The sequence below is a fragment of the Octopus sinensis genome, linkage group LG21 (assembly GCF_006345805.1).
Source record: "Octopus sinensis linkage group LG21, ASM634580v1, whole genome shotgun sequence".
NCBI lineage: Eukaryota > Metazoa > Mollusca > Cephalopoda > Octopoda > Octopodidae > Octopus > Octopus sinensis.
The window spans coordinates 12,334,658-12,359,026 of NC_043017.1; the positions used below are offsets into that span (position 1 = coordinate 12,334,658).

The following is a 24,369-nucleotide window of genomic DNA, read 5'->3' on the forward strand; positions in this document are numbered from 1 at the left end:
TCGACCATGACAGAATTTGGACTCAGAACCGAAAGAGCCGGAAGAAATGTCACAAAGTATTTGGTTCGGCTCAGTAGCTACTTTTCCCAATACCGAATAACAGATAATGCAAGGGGAACCACTCTGTGTGTCCACATTTAAAGGCAGATTGTCTCCCATGCTTTGATAAGGCGAGCAGAATCACTGCAGTGATTATATCACCGCATCGATTCTGTTCTTCATTTTCTCCCTTCCACTACATCGCCCTAAGCATAACTTCCACACACCTTAAAATATATCGTATTTGCCAGCATAAGATGTACTCTGGCAACCGTATTTTACAACGACGATATTTTCAGATAAATAGATTTAGTATTTTGTTGTGTTCCTAGACAACAAAATTAGTTTCAACACACGAATTCCCATAAAGAATCTTGCAAACCAGATACAAAAACCAAGTGCATTTAGTATGTTTCATCATACACTCATTGAAGGATATTTTGAAGTGGTTTTCTGGTGGTGGGGTGGGGTGGGGGTGATTCTGTGCAAGTAGTTTATCCTGTCCCTTCTACGACTTTTAGTTCATGTAATTGAAAAAAAAAACCGCATTATTTATGGGATGACCCAATAATTATGAAAGGGTGAAGACGCGTAGCTTAGTGGTTAGGGTATTTAACTCACAATCGTAAGGTCTTGAGTTCAATTACCGGCGACGCGTTGTGTCTATGAGCAAAACACTTTATTTCACGTTGCTGCACTCCACTCAGCTGACAACAATGAGTAGTACCTGTAATTCACAAGGGGCCAGCCTTGTCACCTTCTGTATCACAGCTGAATCTCTCTGAGATCTACGTTAAGAGTACGCGTGTCTTTGGAGTACTCAGCCACTTGCATGTCAATATCACGAGTAGGCTGCTCAGTTGATCGGTTCAACTGGAACCCTCGTCGTCGTTACCGTCGGAGGCCCAGTTTACTTTTTTACTCTTTTACTCCGAGCAAATCGACTCCAGAACTTATTATTTATAAGCCTAATACTTATTCTATCGTTTTTCTTTTGCCGAACCGCTAATGTTACGGGGACGTAAACACACCAGCATCGGTTGTCAAGCGATGCTGGGGGACAAACACAGACACACCAACAAATATACACACACACATACATAAATATATATACATATATACGACGGGCTTCTTTTAGTTTCCCTCTACCAAATCCACTCACAAGGCTTTGGTCGGCCGGCCCGAGGCTATAGCAGAAGACGCTTGCCCAGGGTGCCATGCAGTGGGACTAACCAGGAACCATGTGGTTGGCAAACAAGCAAGCTACTTACCACACAGCCACTCTTACGCCTAGTTTAGTTCATAATTATGAAATATTAAAAATAAAGTCGTTTTTTTTTTCTCTAGCCACTGATGGGATATACATTTTTCTGGAAAGTTATAGTGGGACCTGGGGGCAAATAGATTGGGAAAAACAGCTGTATAGTGTTAGCAGAACACTGAGCAGCAGTCATGATATTGGCATTTTGCCGAACCGCTAAGTTACGGGGACGTAAAGACACTAGCATCGGTTGTCAAGCGATGTTAGGGGGTTTACCTCCGAGTTATTTCAGTAGGATAGTGATGGCGTTGGCAGCGATGGTCGTAGAAGTGGTAATGGGATTGTATATGTTCTGATGTTCTGTCAACAGGATGCAAACGCTGTCACGTGTGTGTGTTTGTCTCCAGGCAAATCACTATTATCATAGCAGTAGTAGGAAGCAAAAGAAGCGTCATACTCTTACACCCAGCAGAGGTCAAAAGTGTTTACTGCTACAAGTGGCCAATGAGAGAGCTGACCTTGGCCTTGGAAAAGGCCAACTTATCATGTTTTGTTTTAAGGGCGAAATGCTTAGCGGTATTTTCGTCTGCCGTGGTCGACTTTGCCTTTCATCCCTTCGGGGTCGATTAAATAAGTATCAGTTACGCACTGGGGTCGATATAATCGACTTAATCCCTTTGTCTGTCCTTATTTGTTCCTTCTGTGTTTAGCCCCTTCTGGGTAGTAAAGAAAAAGGTATTTCGTCTGTCTTTATGTTCTGAGTTCAAATTCCGCCGAGGTCGACTTTGCCTTTCATCCTTTCGGGGTCGATTAAATAAGTATCATTTACGCACTGGGGTCGATATAATCGACTTAATCCGTTTGTCTGTCCTTGTTTGTTCCTTCTGTGTTTAGCCCCTTGTAGGTAGTAAAGAAAAAGGTATTTCGTCTGCTGTTACGTTCTGAGTTCAAATTCCGCCAAGGTCGACTTTGCCTTTCATCCCTTCGGGGTCGATAAATTAAGTTCTAGTTACGCACTGGGGTCGATATAATCGACTTAATCCCTTTGTCTGTCCTTGTTTGTCCCCTCTCTGTTTAGCCCCTTGTGGGTAGTAAAGAAAAAGGTATTTCGTCTGCTGTTACGTTCTGAGTTCAAATTCCGCCAAGGTCGACTTTGCCTTTCATCCTTTCGGGGTCGATAAATTAAGTACTAGTTACGCACTGGGGTCGATATAATCGACTTAATTCCTTTGTCTGTCCTTGTTTGTCCCCTCTATGTTTCGCTCCTGTGGGCAATAAAGAAATAAATTACAAATAGAAAAAATAACAATAATAATAATAATAACACACACACACACACACGTTGATTTTTACTTCATTGAATATTTCTTGCTTTTTTATAGGTTTTGCCGTGGTTAGTTTTCGCAATCGTGCAGTTTATATATGTTGGCAGTTGTTTATCTCCTAAAGTTTCAAAGTTTTTGAAGATGATCGTTTGTGTGTTCGGGCAGAGGAAATTGTGGATATGTAAGATTTTCAACTTATTTTGGAGGGAATTTTTGTCGTGCGTTTAATAGTGTTGTTGGAATAAAAGGTACATTTTATCTAATCACAGCTTATTTTGCTGGGTGTGGAGGCGCAATGGCCAGTGTTTAGGGCAGCGGACTCGCGGTCATAGGATCGCGGTTTCGATTCCCAGACCGGGCGTTGTGAGTGTTTATTGAGCGAAAACACATAAAGCTCCACGAGGCTCCGGCAGGGGATGGTGGTGATCCCTGCTGTACTCTTTCACCACAACTTTCTCTCACTCTTACTTCCTGTTTCTGTTGTACCTGTATTTCAAAAGGCCAGCCTTGTCACTCTCTGTGACACGCTGAATATCCCCGAGAACTACGTTAAGGGTACACGTGTCTGTGGAGTGCTCAGCCACTTACACGTTAATTTCACGAGCAGGCTGTTCCGTTGATTCGGATCAACCGGAACCCTCGTCGTCGTAACCGACGGAGTGCTTCCATTTTGCTGGGTATGATGGAAAGTGTCAGTTGTCCACAGCCAGCTGACTAAGGTGACATTTGTTTACTGGTCATACTTCAAGAACCCTACGAAAAATTCTTACAGTTCCAAGCAATGCTGATTTTTGAAGGTGTTTTCTGCAAGTGATCCACCCTTATTGCAGCCCCTATTTGTTCCATGTACTTCTCAAGATTTTTGCTCACTGTTCCCAGTGCTCCGACAATTATTGGTACTACTACCACCTTTTTCATCGACCATAACTGCTTAACTTCCCAAGCTAACCTGTCATATCTATCAACTTTTTGGTCCGGAACTCTCGTGGGAAAAAAGTTTCGCGTCCCGGCAAAAGAACTCGATGGAATAAGTAGTAGGCATACAAAGAATAAGTTCTGGGGTCAATTTCTTCTGCTAAAACCCATTAAGGTGGTTACCCACCATGCTCACAACTTGCCTGGGGTTAAACTACAAAAGCAACATTATACAAAAAAAACATTAACAACAACAGTAACAACATCAACAACTGAGTATTTGTCATAAAATATATCTTTATTGTAATTTTATTTCAACAACACAAAATAACAGAGGAATTAGAAGAATTTATTAAATAATACTGAAAATATACATAATCTTGTTTGTTTATGGGCGTGCCCATAAGTATGACTCTCTCTCTCTCTCTCTGTCGCTCTCTCTCTCTCTCTTTTTTCTGTCTCTCTCTCTCTCTCTCTCCCTTCTCTGTCTCTCTGACTGTCTGTCTCTGTCTCTTTCTATCTCTCTGTTCCTACTTCAGTGAACTTCCGGGTTTATTTGGCAATATGCATTTCAGTGACTGGGTTTTTATTTTTTTCTATTTATAAATGACTTGCCAATGTCAATATTTGTCCATGTCTATATACACATACAAACATGCATACACACACGCACACACACACACACACACACACACACACACACACACACACACACACACACACACACACACACACACACACACACACACACACACACACACACACACACACAATTAAGGGTTTAGCAACACGTTGCTTCAACACATACCGAAAATTTAGAAATAGCAGCCACGGTCTTTTGGCTGCTATTTCTAAATTTTCGGTATGTGGTGAAGCAACTTGTTGCTAAACCCTTAATTATTGTTGTAATAATATATTAAAAAAAACTTTTTGTATAAGTTTTTACCGAATATAGTTCTTTTCCATACAGAACTACTTTGGTAAAATTTGTTAATTGATTAAATTAATAATTTTTTACCCTATATCTGTAATGATTATATATATATATATATATATATATATATATTATATATATATATATATATACATATATATATATATATATAATAAGGGTTTTTTGCAACAAGTTGCTTAAACCACATACCGAAAATATTAGAAATAGCAGCCAAAAGACAACTATTTCCTTTTACTACAAATAGTAGTCTTTTGGCTGCTATTTCTAATATTTTCGGTACGTGGTTTAAGCAACATGTTGCAAAAAACCCTTATTATTATATAATTATATAAATTTTTACCGAATATGGTCCTTTTCCATACCGAAATACTACTAGGTGAAATTTGTTGATTTTATTAAATTAATTATATTTCACCCTATATCTGTAATGACTATATATATATATATATATATATATATATATATATATGGATATGTATGTATATATACATAGATATAAGTAAATGAAGTTGGAAAAGGCACAAGAGAATAGTTTAGGGAATGTTTAATATTTTTGTTAGTGAATGATGTAAAATATATCCGGTTTCATTGTATCCATCTTATCAAATATTAGAAAGAATTTTGAAGAGAAGAAAAAATTGGGGGTTAACAGTGTGTACCCATATTTGAGTTCTTATTGGCTAAGAACTATAATTTCTCTCAACCCCTTTTCAACTATAAATATGTATGTATGTATGTATGTATGTATGTATGTATGTACGTACGCATATACATATGTATGTATGTATGTATGTATGCATGCATGCATGTGTGTGTGTGTGTTTGTATGTATGCATGTGTGTATGTATGATATAAATTTCAATCTTTTAAGATATATTAAGTTTAGTTGTAACTTTAGAATCTCAAGTTGGATGCGATGTGAATCATGATAAATAATTTTTTCACTCGCTTGTCGATCAGTTGATATCGTTAAAAAAAGGCCATGCAGAAATATATTATAATATTTAACATATAAAAGGATTTATTTAAACTACCACCGTGTATGTAATTCAATAGTGGTCTTATAATGCGTTTAAATAATAAATATTGATAATTTCATCAGCAATGGAGATCTAAATAAACGTTTAAAATTAAAAAAGAAAAAAGAAATGAAAAACGCTTTCGTCATTAGAAGTTGAAGAATACATACTATACGGTTGACGCCAAAAGAATTTTTAAAAAAAGCGTCGAATACATATAACTCGGAGTCACAGAATAATAATAATAATAATAATAATAATAATAATAATAATAATAACAACAACAACAACAATATTAATGATAGTAATAATGATAATAATAATAATGATCTTAACGTAAAAGTGTTCACAATTTCGGTACTTCTAGGGCCTTCCAGGTACCTGGGGGTTTCAACCTCATTTGGTCATCGTTCATGTAGAAAGCGAAACCAATGTAATCCCAAAGCCGTTTCCTCTGCTCCTTGCCAACGAGAGAGGTGGAATATGGGATCCATTTCCAGGCTCCTTCCAATGGATTTTCGGCATTGTACTCGAAAATATCGTTGTCGTTGCTCAAGTTGTCCAATGAACTGAACTTTTCTGTCCCCTTGGGGCAGACAATGATACCATACATCACTTCTCTCAAGTATTTCGTTCTTTTATACGGATCCAAGTAGACAAACGTTCCATATTTCTTCAATTCGATCTCTTCACATTTCATGATAGTTTTATATTCTTCAATAATGTCTGTGATACTTGCTATGAAATTGTATTCTATAAACGGGAATAATTTCACCCGGAACATAGCGGACCTGATTAAGTGTTCTTCTAGTGTCGTCCGGTTATCTTCACCCATGACATTTTTCAACAGATGGTCCCTCTTACTCTTGTTACTCGCTTTTAATCGTTCGTCATCTGGAGAATCGTAGATAAAATCGTGGGGGTAAAGGTGAAACCATGTAAAACAACAATCTTCGAATTCTCTACTGCTGGATCCCTTCGCCCCACGAAGACCTTCCCTTTCAATTGCTTCCACATGATTTTTGAAGGTCCCGTGGCACAAATAAGTGAAAGGATACACAGTTCGGCCGTGCTCGTCGACGTTCTTTTCACCGAAGCTAGCGATTAATTCAACATCGGAGATTTTGTCGAAATCCAATCCGTCCAATTGTATTTCAGGTAAGGGAACAAATGTGTTAAGTGTGTACTGACCCTTCTCTTCTGTCTTACTTATATCGTCCCACTGGTATTCCTCAACAGCTTCGCTCAATCTCTGTCCTTTGCCCATGGTTGTTTAAAAGGAAAACTGTCAGAAAGGAAACAGCTCGTGTTGTTTATATAGGTGTGGCGCGAAAGAAAATGAAAGTGAAATAAACACGTCAGAACTAGTAGGCACTTAAGCTTTTCTGAGAATTGTGTGTGTGCGTATGGACGTATGTATGAAAATTTGTCTGCGTAAATGTTTGTGTGTGATAGTCTGTGTGTGTGTGTGCATTGGGTATACATACATACATACATACATACATACACACATACATACATACATACATACATACATACATACATACATACATACACACATACATACATACATATATATACGTGTGGGTGTGTATGTATGTACGTATGCGTATTTTTGTCTGTATGATAAAAAGAAATCACATTAACCCGAAAGATATCTCAATTGTTTTTGCGGGTTTATTTATTATATATTTTTACAAGAATGGCGGTTCCCCAGCATGGCTACAGCTCGTGAGCTGAAACTAGAATTAATCAATCAATAGTGGTCACAGAAACTTTAAAGTTCCGGCAGACAGTTCAGTGCGCGCGTGCACGGTCACACACACACACACCACACACACACACACACACACACACACATACATTCACACAACCATAGGCATACTCTCACATATACCCATTTATGTATATCTGTACATGCATGTACATGTGTATGTGTGTGTGTGTGTGTGTGCACATATATATATATATATATATTATATATATATATATATATATATATATATATATATATATATATATATACCAGTGGTTAGGGCAGCGGACTTGCCGTTGTAGGATCGCGGTTTCGATTCCCAGACCGGGCGTTGTGAGTGTTTATTGAGCGTAAACACCTAAAGCTCCACGAGGCTCCGCAGGGGGTGGTGGCGATCCCTGCTGTACTCTTTCGCCACAACTTTCTCTCACTCTTTCTTCTGTTGGCCTGCTAGCTTAGCCTGCGGGGTGGCGTCACTTGAAGGCTAAAACAATGCAAAGCGCATTGTGACCAGCGATGTGTAGCAACATCTGGTAGCCTGGTCGGTCACGATGTTCACGGTGATATATATATATATATATATATATATATATATATATATATAATTTATATTCGTGTGGCATCCTGTCTTTATTTCGTATACAATCGATCCTCTTTCCAAGAAATCTAATGCCCGTAGCTTAGTTTTTCTTTGGGGCTGGCCGTATCGGAGCGATATCAGGATTAATCAGCCGAAATTGCTAAGATGATCCGGTTCCCGACTGAAGATTAGAGGCTTCGAATGACCCGTCTATTTTTTTGTGTCGTCTCTTTGCGTGTTTATGCGTTCTTGTCCCATTTTGTAATTTATATTTAATTTCTACACATACATACATATATATATATATCCCTGCTTCCATTTCCTGAGGGCCTATTAATAATAATACTGTAATTGTTCCATTGTTGTTGTTTTTTTGTTTCCCGTTTGGATTAAAATTATATATATATATATATATATATGTATGTATGTAGTATGTATGTATGTATGTATGTATGTATGTATGTATGTATGTATTACGTAATGTGTATGTATATATAAAAAGTGAAGTTAAAAATTATCCGCAACATTGTTAAAACTTCCTTTTAGTTGCTCGCACTGTCTTCAGCGCTTGCGTGCTAAAAGGTGACACACTTGTTATGTAACAACAAGGTTTGACCTTGATCGTTCTGGTTTTCTGGGTTTTTTTTTTATGTGTGTGTCACCGAGTAAACACGGCCGTTCGTTCCACTGGCAGTGTGCATAAACGAAGAACAGAGATCAGTTACCGAATTTTTCTGGTCTGAGTGTGTGTCAAAGAATGAAATTCATCGCAGGATTTCAGTATGATACAAGGACAACATAAAAGCAGAGTTGAACAATTACATCATTTTTCAGCAAAGTCTGTGAGTGAATCGAGAAATTTAAGAATGACCGGACAAGCGAGAAGTACCAAGCGGACACAGAACGTCCATGAACCTCCACCACTGGCGTGACGATTCAACAAGCTGGTGAGATTGTTCTGACGAATCGACGAATGACCACGATGAGGTGACATGTTCTCTGCAAATTTGTCATGGTTCATCGCTTCCGTAAAGTTAGTGTGAGATGGGTGCAAAGAGAGCTTACCAAAGTGCATAAGCGCAATGGCGAGGAGATCCTATTTCTTTATTACCCACAAGGGCCTAAACATAGAGGGGACAAACAAAGACAGACATAGGTATTAAGTCGATTACATCGTCCCCAGTGCGTAACTGGTACTTAATTTATCGACCCCGAAAGGATGAAAGGCAAAGTCGACCTCGACGGAATTTGAACTAACAACGTGACAACAGACGAAATACAGCTACGCATTTCGCCCGGCGTGCTAACGTTTCTGCCAGCTCGCCGCCTTTCGCCCGGCGTGCTAACGTTTCTGCCAGGAGATCCGTCAACGCTTGCTCGGCCGCTGCAAGGATGAAGACGAAGCAGCTTGTCTGAAGAGAATAGTCACAGAAGATGAGGCATGAATCTATTACTTTGATCCAGAATCTTAAAAAGCAGTGTATGGAATGAAAATATTCAGAATCGCCGTCGAAACAGAAATTCAATACTCAATCTTCCAAAGAAAATGTGACGCTAAATGTTTTTTGGGTTCAAAAGGGCTTATACCGAAACCTTACCTGGAAAAAAAGGAGTCTTACAGTCACCAGTGCAATTCGTACCCAACGCCGAGATCTGATAAGTAAATGTTATTGTTGTACGACAAGGCATACCCAAATACAGCCGCTCATATCATTGAAACCATTGAAAATTTGGGTTCTGTGTTGCTAAGTCACCCTGCATACAGTCCAGATCTTCCTCCTTCCGACTATCATGTCTTTTGAACGATTAAACATCCTTTACGAAGTCGTCGATTTGTTACAGACGAAGATGTGCAGGAAGCAGTGCATAAATGGCTGCACGGCCAGACGTAAACTTTCTTCTCCGATAGAATAAGCAAGTCTGTTGAACTGCTGGAAGAAGTACACCGAAAAGCAAGGAGACTCTGTTGAAGAATGATGTAATTGTTCAACTCTGCTTTTATTTTAATTAAGTACAGCAACAAGAGATCAAATAATTTTTGACAACCTCGTAGATACATACATGTACGTATCTCTTATGATAAAAGGCAGATTTTCTCTGCCTGTTCCCATGTTTCTGTTTAATAAAATTCTACAATATAGAATTTCTTCAATTGGAATTTACCTATGATTTTTCCAAGTAGATTCGATTGGGTCATGGCATGTAAAGTTTTTTCAATTTCACCCCCAATTAAGCAAAAATTCAAGAAAACTCAATATTTTACGATTTCCCTCTTTCATTTCAAGTGCTTCACTCATTCCATTACCACTACACTTTCTCCTCCTTTCTTTTTGCAAGTGTGCAACAATTAAAGTGAAAGTATTTATATAACAGGGATGAGCCATTAATACTGGTCATCCTTTTTGCTAGAGGAAGATCCGCTATGGTCTTATATGCTACACCACTGGTTTTCAATTCATATTAATCAAATTAATATTCAATTTTTCACCCTTTTTATGTGTGTGTGTGTGTCTGTGTGTGTGTGTGTGTGTGTGTGTATTAGCAATTCGTATAAAATTGCATCAATGACTTGAACTTGAATAAGTGGTTTCACATAAATGGGGATAAATTAAAAAGGCTTGTTGTTATTATTATTACTGTTTGACTATTGTAATCACGTGGCATGTAAAGTTTATAGCTGCAACACATTATATATACCGTACTTAACACACACCATGACACACCACAAATGTACCCTGAACGAGAAGGACTATTCATTATAATACATCAGTTCCACACATTTACCCTGGTTCCATTTCGGACAACTGCACAAACATTTGCCATTTGACACATGTATGTAAACAAATTCCTTTCTTAAAAATTTCAATTCATTTTCTTTTTCAATTTACGTTTCTATACACTTTACACAAATATTTGATTAAACAACTAAAACACTTCACATTTCGAACATGTACGTAAACAACTTCCATTCTTACAAATCTAACTTTATTTTCTTGCTTTTAACTCAACTTTCAATACACTTTACACACTCTGTCGCTATACTTGCATAAAAAATTTCTTTCAGCTGCAAATATTTCTTTCTTTTCCTTCCACGGTTAACATTTTTCCACATTTCATTCACATTACAATTTCTATCTTTAAGTAACTTTCACCCTTTCTTTTTCACATAAAATGCCACCGAAAAAGAGAAGTCGTCTTCTAGGCTGTAGTCTCAGGCTCGGAATTTCTGGAACCACCGTTGACACTCCATATACTGCATAAATATTCCTCGCACTTTCCGTTGCGTGGTTGCCTTTATTGAATTCATGCAACAAAATATGCCGAACATGCTCCTTTGTTACTTCCATTTTGCTTTGAAAAAATAAACTTAAAATCGAACAGCACTCTTCAAAACTTGCACTAAGAATAAGGTAAAATTACTACCTACTTTTATAGAAAGTTGATGAAGGTAGTTTATCCCGTCCCTCTCCGACTGTTCATACAATTGGAAAAACCGCATTATTTATGGGATGACACAATACATGTATGTGTGTATACATACATACATACATACATACATATATATATATATATATATTATATATATATATATATATATATTATATATATATATATATTGGAAGGTTTGGAGATGATATACAGATATTATATATTAGAAGAAATGAGGTAATCAGAAGATCGGATGGTTTATATTTACATATATTTATTTATATATTACATTTTTTACATATATATCATATCATTTAGATCATATGTATGTGCGCATGTGCGTATGTATGTATACGCGCACGTATGCATGTGCCCATGTATGTGTGTGCGTACATGTACGTGCGTATGTACATGTGTATGCCCATACGTAGGTATGTATGTATGTTTGTACTCATGTGCTACGTATGTATGTGAGTGTCTAGGAGAATGGGCAGACGTGTCTGTGAGAGTGTGTACATGTGTATGTGTATGTGAACGTATGTCCGTGTACTGGCATGTGTCCGTCCAAGTTGTGTACATGACTATTACTTTGTTGAAGGTTGTATACATATTCACATATATGTTTGTATAGACGCACACACACATAAATATATGTGTGGGTGTGTGTTTGTTCCTCTCATCACCGTCTAACTGTGAATGGATATCCATTCACACTTTGATAAATTCTTATAAAGATTTTATCCTATTTTAAAATTATATATATATATATGTGTGTGTGTGTGTGTGTTGTGTGTGTGTGTGTGTGTGTGTGTGTGTGTGTGTATGCATATATAAAGGGTAAAGACCCCCTTCGGTCATGAGTGACCATGGGATTGCACCTAGAAAGTTACCCTCCTAGTCACAAGTCTGGGCAAGGTTGTTTTATGGAAGACCAGCAGTCGCCCATGCATACCAGCCTCCCCTCTCCACGCCGCGAGTGTTATCCAAGGGAAAGGCAAGGGCCGATACAGTTTGGCACCTGTGACGTCGCAACTCATTTCTATAGCTGAGTGAACTGGAGCAACTTGAAATAAAGTGTCTTGCTCAAGAACACAACACGCAGCCCGGTCCGGGATTCGAGCTCACAACCTCACGATCGTAAGCTCGACGCTCTAACCACTGAGCCATGCGCCTTATATATATATATATATATATATATATATATATATATGCACACACACACACACACACACACACACACACACACACACACACACACACACATATATATATGTAATTAAGGGTTTAGTAACAAGTTGCTTCACCACATACCGAAAATTTAGAAATAGCAGCCACGGTCTTTTAGCTGCTATTTCTAAATTCTTATTGGCTAAGAACTATAATTTCTCTCAACCCCTTTTCAACTATAAATATGTGTGTATGTATGTATGTATGTATGTATGTATGTACGTACGCATATACATATGTATGTATGTATGTATGTATGTATGTGTATGTATGTATGTATGTATGTATGTATGTATGTATGTACGTACGCATATACATATGTATGTATGTATGTATGTATGCATGCATGCATGTGTGTGTGTGTGTTTGTATGTATGCATGTGTGTATGTATGATATAAATTTCAATCTTTTAAGATATATTAATTTTAGTTGTAACTTTAGAATCTCAAGTTGGATGCGATGTGAATCATGATAATAATGTTTCACTCGCTTGTCGATCAGTTGATATCGTTAAAAAAAGGCCATGCAGAAATATATTATACTCATTTAACATATAAAAGGATTTATTTAAACTACCACCGTGTATGTAATTCAATAGTGGTCTTATAATGCGTTTAAATAATAAATATTGATAATTTCATCAGCAATGGAGATCTAAATAAACGTTTAAAATTAAAAAAAAAAAAGAATGAAAAACGCTTTCGTCATTAGAAGTTGAAGAATACATACTATACGGTTGACGCCAAAGAATTTTAAAAAAAGCGTCGAATACATATAACATGGAGTCACAGAATAATAATAATAATAATAATAATAATAATAATAATAATAATAATAATAATAATAATAATAATAATAATAATAAGGGACCGTTTGAGCAGGATGGGCTACTCAACCTGAAGAAAATTCTAACTGGGCCCCACCTGCAAGGTCATGTGCTGTTTATCTTGATATGAGATCACCATGTCGCGCACATATGGTTGTGATGCATGTGCCTGGTGTACCTTTATCAGACGGGTAGTCATGATGGGTATATTGGGCTTCGTATATTTTACCCCAGTGTCACTTTGATGGCATGAACTGCTCTCTCACTCAATAATAATAATAATAACAACAACAATAACAACAATTATATTAATGATAATAATAATGATAATAATAATAATCTTAACGTAAAAGTGTTCACAATTTCGGTACTTCTAGGGCCTTCCAGGTACCTGGAGGTTTCAACCTCATTTGGTCATCGTTCATGTAGAAAGCGAAACCAATGTAATCCCAAAGCCGTTTCCTCTGCTCCTTGCCAACGAGAGAGGTGGAATACGGGATCCATTTCCAGGCTCCTTCCAATGGATTTTCGGCATTGTACTCGAAAATATCGTCGTCGTTGCTCAAGTTGTCCAATGAACTGAACTTTTCTGTCCCCTTGGGGCAGACAATGATACCATACATCACTTCTCTCAAGTATTTCGTTCTTTCATACAAGTAGACAAACGTTCCATATTTCTTCAATTCAATGTCTTCACATTTCATGATAGTTTTATATTCTTCAATAATGTCTGTGATACTTGCTATGAAATTGTATTCTATAAACGGGAATAATTTCACCCGGAACATAGCGGACCTGATTAAGTGTTCTTCTAGTGTCGTCCGGTTATCTTCACCCATGACATTTTTCAACAGATGGTCCCTCTTACTCTTGTTACTCGCTTTTAATCGTTCGTCATCTGGAGAATCGTAGATAAAATCGTGGGGGTAAAGGTGAAACCATGTAAAACAACAATCTTTGAATTCTCTACTGCATAATTCCTTTGCACCTCGAAGACCTTCCCTTTCAATTGCTTCCACATATTTGGTAGTACCGTGGCACAAATAAGTGAAAGCATACGCTGTTCGGTCGTGCTCGTCGACGTTCTTTTCACCGAAGCTAGCGATTAATTCAACATCGGAGATTTTGTCGAAATCCAATCCGTCCAATTGTATTTCAGGTAAGGGAACAAATGTGTTAAGGGCGTATTGAACCTTCCATTCTGTCTTACTTATATCGTCCCACTGGTATTCCTTACCAGCTTCGCTCAATCTCTGTCCTTTGCCCATGGTTGTTTAAAAGGAAACAGCTCGTGTTGTTTATATAGGTATGGCGCGAGAGAAAATGAAAGTGAAATAACCGCATCAGAGCTATGTGAATAATATATGTGCGTATGGATGTATGTATGAAAATGTGTCTGCGTAAATGTTTGTGTGTGATAGTCTGTGTGTGTGTGTGTGTGTGTGTGCATGTGGGTATACATACATACATACACACACACATACATACATACACACACACATACATACATACACACATGCACACATACATACATACATACATACATACACATACATACATACATACATACATACACACATGCACACATACATACATACATACATACATACATACATAAATACATACATACATACACGCATACATACATACATACATACATACATATATATACGTGTGGGTATGTATGTATGTATGTATGTATGTATGTATGTATGCGTGTATGTATGTATGTATGTGTGTGTGTGTATGTATGTATGTATGTATGTACGTATGCGTATTTTTGTCTGTATGATAAAAAGAAATTACATTAACCCGAAAGATATCTCAATTGTTTTTGCGGGTTTATTTATTATATATTTTTTACAAGAATAGTGGTCACAGAAACTTTAAAGTTCCGGCAGCAAGCTACTTACCACACAGCCACTCCTACGCCTTTAATTTCTATACATATATATATATATATAATATATATATATATATATATAATATATATAATATATATATATATAAAGGAAATGAAGAAAATGCTGACAAAATAATTTAAGTAATTTAAGTAATTTAATTAGGTGAAATTCTTTTACACCGGTTGCGCATTTGTTATGCTTATCAAAGTTTTTTTCTCTTATCAGATAAGAGGAAAAAACTTTTGATAAGCATAACAAATGCGCAACCGGTAAAAAGAACTTTCACCTAATTAAATTACTTAAATTACTTAAATTATTTTGCCAGCATTTTCTTCATTTCCTTTTTTATATATCACAACTCGTGTTCCACATCTCCCTTTTTAAATATATATATATAGTATATATATATATATATATATATATATATATTACATATATATATATACATATATATAATACATATATATATATACATATATATACATATATATATATATATATTATATAATATATATATATATATATATATATATATATATATAATCTATATATATATATTATATAATTCGGGGTGAGTACTTGATGATTATAAGCACCTGTGTATACCTTTGGTGGTGTAGGTGGTGGAGTAAATTGATCAAAATAAATAAAAAACATGATGCGAAGGATTCAGCGGTACATATGTTTCGGGCCTTTATTAGACAGATTTATAACAATGCATAATGTATGTCTGTGGCCTTCTTCAGCCGCGCACAACAGCTTCCGCGAGGACATGTGTTACATCAAAAAAATTCTTGGTTGGGGATGCAAGTCCTCTCATTCACGTACGACATACATAATGCGGGCAGCAGCATAGAATTGAAGCGTCCATCTCTTTCTTCTCTCAATGTAGAATGAGGAAAATTGGATGTTGAGGTAATGTAAATAAATAAATACATATATAGAGTGAAGATGGAGGGGCGAGAGTTCGGGACGAGGGATAAAAAATGTATAAAAAGTGTAAGTATAGAATAATATAAAAATGTAGAGGATAAAGATATAAAGAGTTGTAAGGAGAGTAAAGGGGTATAAAGAAATACAAAGAAATGTAAAATAAATGTAAGGCATAAGGTTATAAAGTAAAAATAGAAATAGAAATAAAAGTAAAAAAATCTGATAAAACCATGATAAAAGTGTAAAAGAATGTAAAGATAAGGGATGTATAGAGGTTACGGACCAAGCATGGTGGTCAGGAGATTGATAAAATTTAGTTGTAGAATTGTCAGTAAATCAACAGTAAATCAACAGTTTCGTCTGGGGACTTAATGCGTTGTAAATCAGAGCTGATGAGCATTTAATCTGGTTCCTTGAATTAAATGGACTTCTAGTACATACATATCATCATGGATATATACACCCACATACACGCGTACATATACGCCTCCAAGCATATAAGCATACACACGCACTCGCGTGTAAACACGTACATAAACACACACGCACCCACACGCACGCGCGTACACACCCATACATACACAAGAATATCCGCATATATACACGGACATTACGCGCGTACACGCTCACATGTATATACGCGCGCCCATCACTACATACGCACACGTATATGCCCACGCCTCTAGGTCCAGGTATAAGATATTAAGGATGTGTATAAGAACGTATGTAAAGAATCCCGTACTCATGTCAGTACGCGCACGCACACACGGCTGTGTGTCCGTATGTGCGTGCACATATACACTCACATACACACACAGAGAGACACACGCGCACATGGGTATAGCTATAAGATATCGAAGTATGCATGTACATATATATACATATATACATATACATATATGCGCGTGCATATGTATGTATGCGTATACACACGTACGCGGACGCTCGTATATTCAAAAGATGGATCCATAGGTAAGTAAATAAACATATATAGAGGTGTAAAGCGATAAGTTAGGGGTAAGAATGAGGGTAAGGGTAAAGATTAGAAAAAAAAATACAGTATAAAATAAGAAATACAATGTAATAGTTGGAAATGAAGTATAAGAATTATAAAAATTATAAGAGTTAAGGTAAGGGATGAAAATGAAAATGAGAATAAATGGAAGTAGAATAAAAGTAAAAATAAAAGTAAAAATAAAAATAAAATAAAATAAGATAAAAATATAATTTTGCACGCGCATATATGTACATGCATACTTCGATATCTTATAGCTATACCCATGTGCGCGTGTGTCTCTCTGTGTGTGTATGTGAGTGTATATGTGCACGCACATACGGACACACAGCCGTGTGTGCGTGCGCGTACTGACATGAGTACGGGATTCTTTACTTACGTTCTTATGCACATCCTTTAATATCTTATACCTGGACCTAGAGGCGTGGGCATATACGTGTGCGTATGTAGTGATGGGCGCGCGTATATACATGTGGAGCGTGTATACGCGTAATGTCCGTGTATATATGCGGATATTCTGTTGTATGTATGTGTGGGTACGCGCGTGCGTGTGGGTGCGTGTGTGTTTATGTACGTGTTTACACGCGAGTGCGTGTGTATGCTTATATGCTTGGAGGCGTTATGTACGCGTGTATGTGGGTGTATATATCCATGATGATATGTATGTACTAGAAGTCCATTAATTCAAGGAACCAGATTAATGCTCATCAGCTCTGATTTACAACCGCATTAAGTCCCCAGACGAAACTGTTGATTTACTGTTGATTTACTGACAATTCTACAACTAAATTTTATCAATCTCCTGACCACCATGCTTGGTCCGTAACCTCTATACATCCCTTATCTTTACATTCTTTTACACTTTTATCATGGTTTTATCAGATTTTTTTACTTTTATTTCTATTTCTATTTTTACTTTATAACCTTATGCCTTTACATTTATTTACATTTCTTTGTATTTCTTTATACCCCCTTTACATCTCCTTACAACTCTTTATATCTTTATCCTCTACATTTTTATATTATTCTATACTTACACTTTTTATACATTTTTTATCCCTCGTCCCGAACTCTCGCCCCTCCATCTTCACCTCTATATATGTATCTATTTATTTACATTACCTCAACATCCAATTTTCCTCATTCTACATTGAGAGAAGAAAGAGATGGACGCTTCAATTCTATGCTGCTGCCGCATTATGTCGTACGTGAATGAGAGGACTTGCATCCCCAACCAAGAATTTTTGATGTAACACATGTCCTTGCGGAAGCTGTTGTGCGCGGCTGAAGAAGGCCACAGACATACATTATGCATTGTTATAAATCTGTCTAATAAAGGCCCGAAACATATGTACCGCTGAATCCTTCGCATCATGTTTTTATTTTATTTTGATCAATTTATATATATATATATATATATATATATATATATATATATATATATATATATGTATGTATATATTACGTAATGTGTATGTATATATAAAAAGGGAAGTTAAAAATTATCCGCAACATTGTTAAAACATTCTTTTAGTTGCCCGCACTGTCTTCAGCGCTCGCGTGCTAAAAGGTGACACACTTGTTATGTAAAGTTAGTGTGAGATGGGTGCAAAGAGAGCTTACCAAAGTGCATAAGCGCAATGGCGAGGAGATCTGTCAACGCTTGCTCGGCCGCTGCAAGGATGAAGACGAAGCAGCTTGTCTGAAGAGAATAGTCACAGAAGATGAGGCATGAATCTATTACTTTGATCCAGAATCTTAAAAGCAGTGTATGGAATGAAAATATTCAGAATCGCCGTCGAAACAGAAATTCAATACTCATCCTCCAAGAAAATGTGACGCTAAACGTTTTTTGGGTTCAAAAGGGCTTATACCGAAACCTTACCTGGAAAAAAAGGAGTCTTACAGTCACCAGTGCAATTCGCACCCAACGCCGAGATCTGATAAGTAAATGTTATTGTTGTACGACAAGGCATACCCACATACCCACAGCCGCTCATATCATTGAAACCATTGAAAAATTGGGTTCTGTGTTGCTAAGTCACCCTGCATACAGTCCAGATCTTCCTCCTTCCGACTATCATGTCTTTTGAACGATTAAACATCCTTTACGAAGTCGTCGATTTGTTACAGACGAAGATGTGCAGGAAGCAGTGCATAAATGGCTGCACGGCCAGACGTAAACCTTCTTCTCCGATAGAATAAGCAAGTCTGTTGAACTGCTGGAAGAAGTACACCGAAAAGCAAGGAGACTCTGTTGAAGAATGATGTAATTGTTCAACTCTGCTTTTACAGCAACAAGAGATCAAATAATTTTTGACAACCTCGTAGATACATACATGTACGTATATGTATATATAGATGTATAGATGTACAGTATACACATGAAAACAAATAATATGGGTCCACACCATGTGTAATAGGTTCTGTGAGAGGGGCGAATGGCCTGTGTACCGAATGGAGACATTGGAAACATTGCAAATGTTGTTTGAAGCTCCAAGGAGAAAGCGCAAAAGAAACTGATACGGATTCTCCATATCTAACCTATTAGTGGCACAGTGAAGATTTGTAAGACATTTCAAAAATTCTCTACGTGAATTTCTTTTGTGAATAGATGCAGATACCTAGGTTTATGCATCGACAGTTCGTGGCTGTGTGGTAAATAGCTTGCTTACCAACCACATGGTTCCGGGTTCAGTCCCACTGCGTGGCACTTTGAGCAAGTATCTTCTACTATAGCCTCGGGTCGACCAAAGCCTTGTGAGTGGTTTTGGTAGACGGAAACTGAAAGAAGCCCGTCGTATATATGTATGTATGTATGTATGTATGTATGTATGTATATATATATGTGTATATATATATATGTGTGTGTGTGTGTGTGTGTGTGCGCGCGCGCGCGTGTGTGTGTGTGTTTGTGTGTGTATATATATATATAAATATGCATGTGTGTGTGTATATGTTTGTGTGTGTTTGTTTGTCCCCCAACATCGCTTGACAACCGATGCTGGTGTGTTTACGTCCCCGTAAGTTAGCGGATCGGTAAAAGAGAACGATAGAATAAGTACTAGGCTTACAAAGAATAAGTCCTGGGGTCGATTTGGTCGATTAAAGTCGGTGCTCCAGCATGGCCGCAGTCAAATGACTGAAACAAATAATATATATATTTACAAACATAGGAACACTCTTAACTCAAAAAGTCATGTTAGCTTCGTTAGCAACTAGCTTGAACTCTTGCAAGAACTCAAAGAAAATCATTCAAACATACAAACAAACAAAAAAAACAATAAATTCAGTGGTTTTATCTTGATATGGTCGTGATATCGACTCCTTGGATAGCCACATACACGTACAGGATTCAATACTGACCACATTGCTGCCTCCTTATTTCTTTATTGCCCACAAGGGTCTAAACACAGAGAGGACAAACAAGGACAGACAAAGGGATTAAGTCGATTACATCGACCCCAGTACGTAATTGGTACTTAATTTTTCGACCCCGAAAGGATGAGAGGCAAAGTCGTCCTCGGCGGAATTTGAACTCAAAACGTGGCGGCAGACGAAATACCACTAAGCATTTCGCCCGACGTGCTAACGTTTCTGCCAGCTCGCCGCCTTTAAAAAAAAAAATTTTTTTTAAGTGTGTGAGACAGCACCAGTGGTGTTAGGGTTGAAAGAATACTATAAGAGTTCATGTTAACGTAGTAACCGCACGGCTAAGCCCACACACATTGCTACCTTCTGATCTCCCTTATGAACTCATACATTTATACAAGAGACAGTTAAGTATGGTTTAAGAGAGATTTGGCTGCTATTTTTAACAAATCTAGCGACCAGTTAGTGAAGGGGGACAACAAATTTCTTATATCATCGACCTCATTCATGGAATCGTTGATAACTTTTTGACACTCAATTTATTTTCCTTTTTACTTGTCTTCCTTATTAGACTGCAGCCCTGCTGGGACACCGCCTTGAAAAGATAAGGCAATTTAACCTCAATGTGATTTGAACCTTGAATCGTAGAGTCAGAACAAATACCGAAAAAGCATTTTTTGTCCACTGATCTAAGAATTCTGCCTGTCATGTAAATTCTTAAAATGCAATTAAAAAGTATTAATTAGCAAATAAGTTTCTTGATTTAAAATCAACAATCCCATCACTCTTTTTTGTTGCTATCGTTTTTTAATTAGAAAAAAAATATATTTAGAGTAATTTAATGAAAATGGTAACGAAATTAATAAAGAACAATAAAAAATTTAGTGATATTGATATTGATATAGACTGACTATTGATCCCTTGGATAGCCATGGCTCAGTGGTTAGGGCAGCGGACTCGCGGTCAAAGGATTGCGGTTTCGATTCCCAGACCGGGCGTTGTGAGTGTTTATTGAGCGAAAACATCTAAAGCTCCACGAGGCTCCGGCAGGGGATGGTGGTGATCCCTGCTGTACTCTTTCACCACAACTTTCTCTCACTCTTACTTCCTGTTTCTGTTGTACCTGTATTTCAAAGGGCCGGCCTTGTCACTCTCTGTGTCACGCTGAATATCCCCGAGAACTACGTTAAGGGTACACGAGTCTGTGGAGTGCTCAGCCACTTACACGTTAATTTCACGAGCAGGCTGTTCCGTTGATCGGATCAACCGGAACCCTCGTCGTCGTAACCGACTGAGTGCTTCCATCCATATAGACACGCAGGAGTCAATATTGACTCTTGATCTAGGATCAGTATACTATTCAAGGTTTTTTGGGGTTTTTTTTTTAAGTATGATGTGACTTCAAGGGGATTTGGCTGTTATTTCTAGCAGCCGCCATGACTGCAAAGAGATTTTCACTTTCGCTCGGTGGTGGTGAGGATGAAAGTGGTTGCGATTGTTGTTGTTGTCGGGGTGGTAGTGGTGGTGGTTGTGGTGGTGGTGATAGTAGTGATGGCAGTGGTAATTGTTCTGGTGGTAGTACATTATTTACATTTGACGGTGGTGGTGGTGGTTGTAGTGTTGTTTAATCCCCAACCCCCAGGTCAACTCTGAATAATCGAAGATCTAATCAAAGACAATCTGACCATGCCCACCCTGTATTTTTATGTGTATGGAGGACTACGTTAAACAGTGAACCCGGTTGTTTAAGCGCGTAAGTTGCGCGCGCGTGTGTGTGTGTATGTGTGTGTGTATGTGTGTGTATGTGTGTGTATGTGTGTGTGTATGTGTGTGTATGTGTGTGTGTAGTGTGTGTGTGTGTGTATGTGTGTGTATGTGTGTGTGTATGTGTGTGGTATGTGTGTGTATGTTGTGTGTATGTGTGTGTGTTGTATGTGTGTGTGTATGTGTGTGTGTATGTGTGCGTGTATGTATGTGTGTATGTGTGTGTGTATGTATGTGTGTGTGTAGTGTGTGTATGTGTGTGTGTATGTGTGTGTGTATGTGTGTGTGTATGCGTGTGTGTGTGTATGTGTGTGTATGTGTGTGTATGTGTGTGTGTATGTGTGTGTATGTGTGTGTATGTGTGTGTGTATGTGTGAGTATGTGTGTGTGTGTATGTGTGTAATTATGTATGTGTGTGTGTGTTCCCCCCCTCTCCGCCACACACCGGGTGTTTATATGGCTTACTCGAAGGTTCAATAACCGAACTCTATCAACGTAATATCATCGATTCTTTTGTTCTTTATCAATTTCGTTGAAATTCAGTGTTTCTTGTCAATTTAGCTAACCCATACCCGCGGAGGGGCAAGGTACAGAATTCATGAAACAGACCCTGCAAGATACCAAATGCACGTATGCAAGTTTCTAAGGGGAGCTTCTTTTCCTTATTGGTCAATGTAAATCACGTGATTGACAACAACGCTGCAGCTGCAAGCTTGCTTCCAGGAAAGCTAATGGAGCGCTGCTAGAATGCTAGGCCAGTGTTCACGAACACCGCTGCCTACCCACGCACAGTCAGCGCCGCCGCCACCACCACCACAACCACAACCACAACCACAACCACAAGTACCACAATAACCACCACCACTACTGCAATCAGCACGATCAACCCCGCTATCACTACTACTACTACTACTACCGCTGCTGCAGCTGTTGCTGCTACTACTACTACTACTACTACTACTACTACTACTGATACTGCTGCTGCTACTACTACTACTACTACTACTACTACTACTACTACTGCTGCTGCTGCTACTACTACTACTACTGCTACTACTACTACTACTACTACTACTACTGCTACTACTGCTGCTGCTACTACTACTACTACTGCTACTACTACTTACTACTACTACTACTACTACTACTACTGATACTACTGCTGCTGCTACTACTACTACTACTACTACTACTGCTGCTGCTGCTGCTGCTACTACTACTACTACTACTACTACTGATACTACTGCTGCTGCTACTACTACTACTACTACTACAACAACTACTACTACTACTACTGCCGCTTAATTTATCAAATGGGAAATATTTCAAATGTCTAGCAGATTTTCACTGCACGCATACACGTATGCATACATACATGCATACATGTATGCATGCATGTATGTATATATGTGTATATGTATGCGTATGTATGTATGCGTATGTATGTATGTATGTATGTATGTATGCATGTGTGTTATAATTCTTAGTGTCGGACTGTTAAAACGCCCACTAAGTTATAGCAGTATAGTTAGTTAGAAAGTGAGAACACGACTATGACCGTCTACTTCGTACTTTTTCCTGACACTGATTGTCATCACATTATTTATAGCGACTACCACATACCACTTGACACATGGAAGTGGTATACCATTGCTACTATTATCCCTACAATATCTGCCCTTTAAGTTTTTCTTTCTTTTTCTTACGGAGTGTCATTTTTTTTGTAATAGCAATAATTTTTGCATCATTCCACCTCCCTTTTTTTGAGTTTTTTTTTCTTAGTTACACATTAAACATATTTTCCGTTTGGCATCTACTTCCAGGAACTCCGTACATTTTCTTTTTCTTAGTCTTGTGCACGTGGGTTCAATCACCTGTAGTGGCGTTGGTACTTGAAAAGTATCATATAACCATTCCATTAGTTTTTCTATTCTCATGGGTTCGCTCCCAACGAATCTTTTTTTCAGTTGGTTCATATGTCTCTTATATACGCGTTTTCTACTTTTTACCAAGTATAGCCTTATTCCTATGCGTTTAGTAATCGCGCC

The 24,369-nt window shown here is 37.7% G+C and overlaps 1 protein-coding gene across 1 annotated transcript; it reads right to left on the reverse strand.

Moving 5' to 3' along the window:
* Nucleotides 1-5,024: 5,024 nt before the first annotated feature.
* On the reverse strand, nucleotides 5,025-6,931 carry LOC118767389. Its single transcript, XM_036511881.1, has 2 exons — nucleotides 5,845-6,931; nucleotides 5,025-5,784 (listed from the first exon to the last, which is right to left on the reverse strand). Exon 1 carries the CDS (start codon nucleotides 6,779-6,781, stop codon nucleotides 5,861-5,863), a length of 921 nt encoding a protein of 306 aa, XP_036367774.1. The 5' UTR covers nucleotides 6,782-6,931; the 3' UTR covers nucleotides 5,025-5,784; nucleotides 5,845-5,860.
* Nucleotides 6,932-24,369: the final 17,438 nt, after the last annotated feature.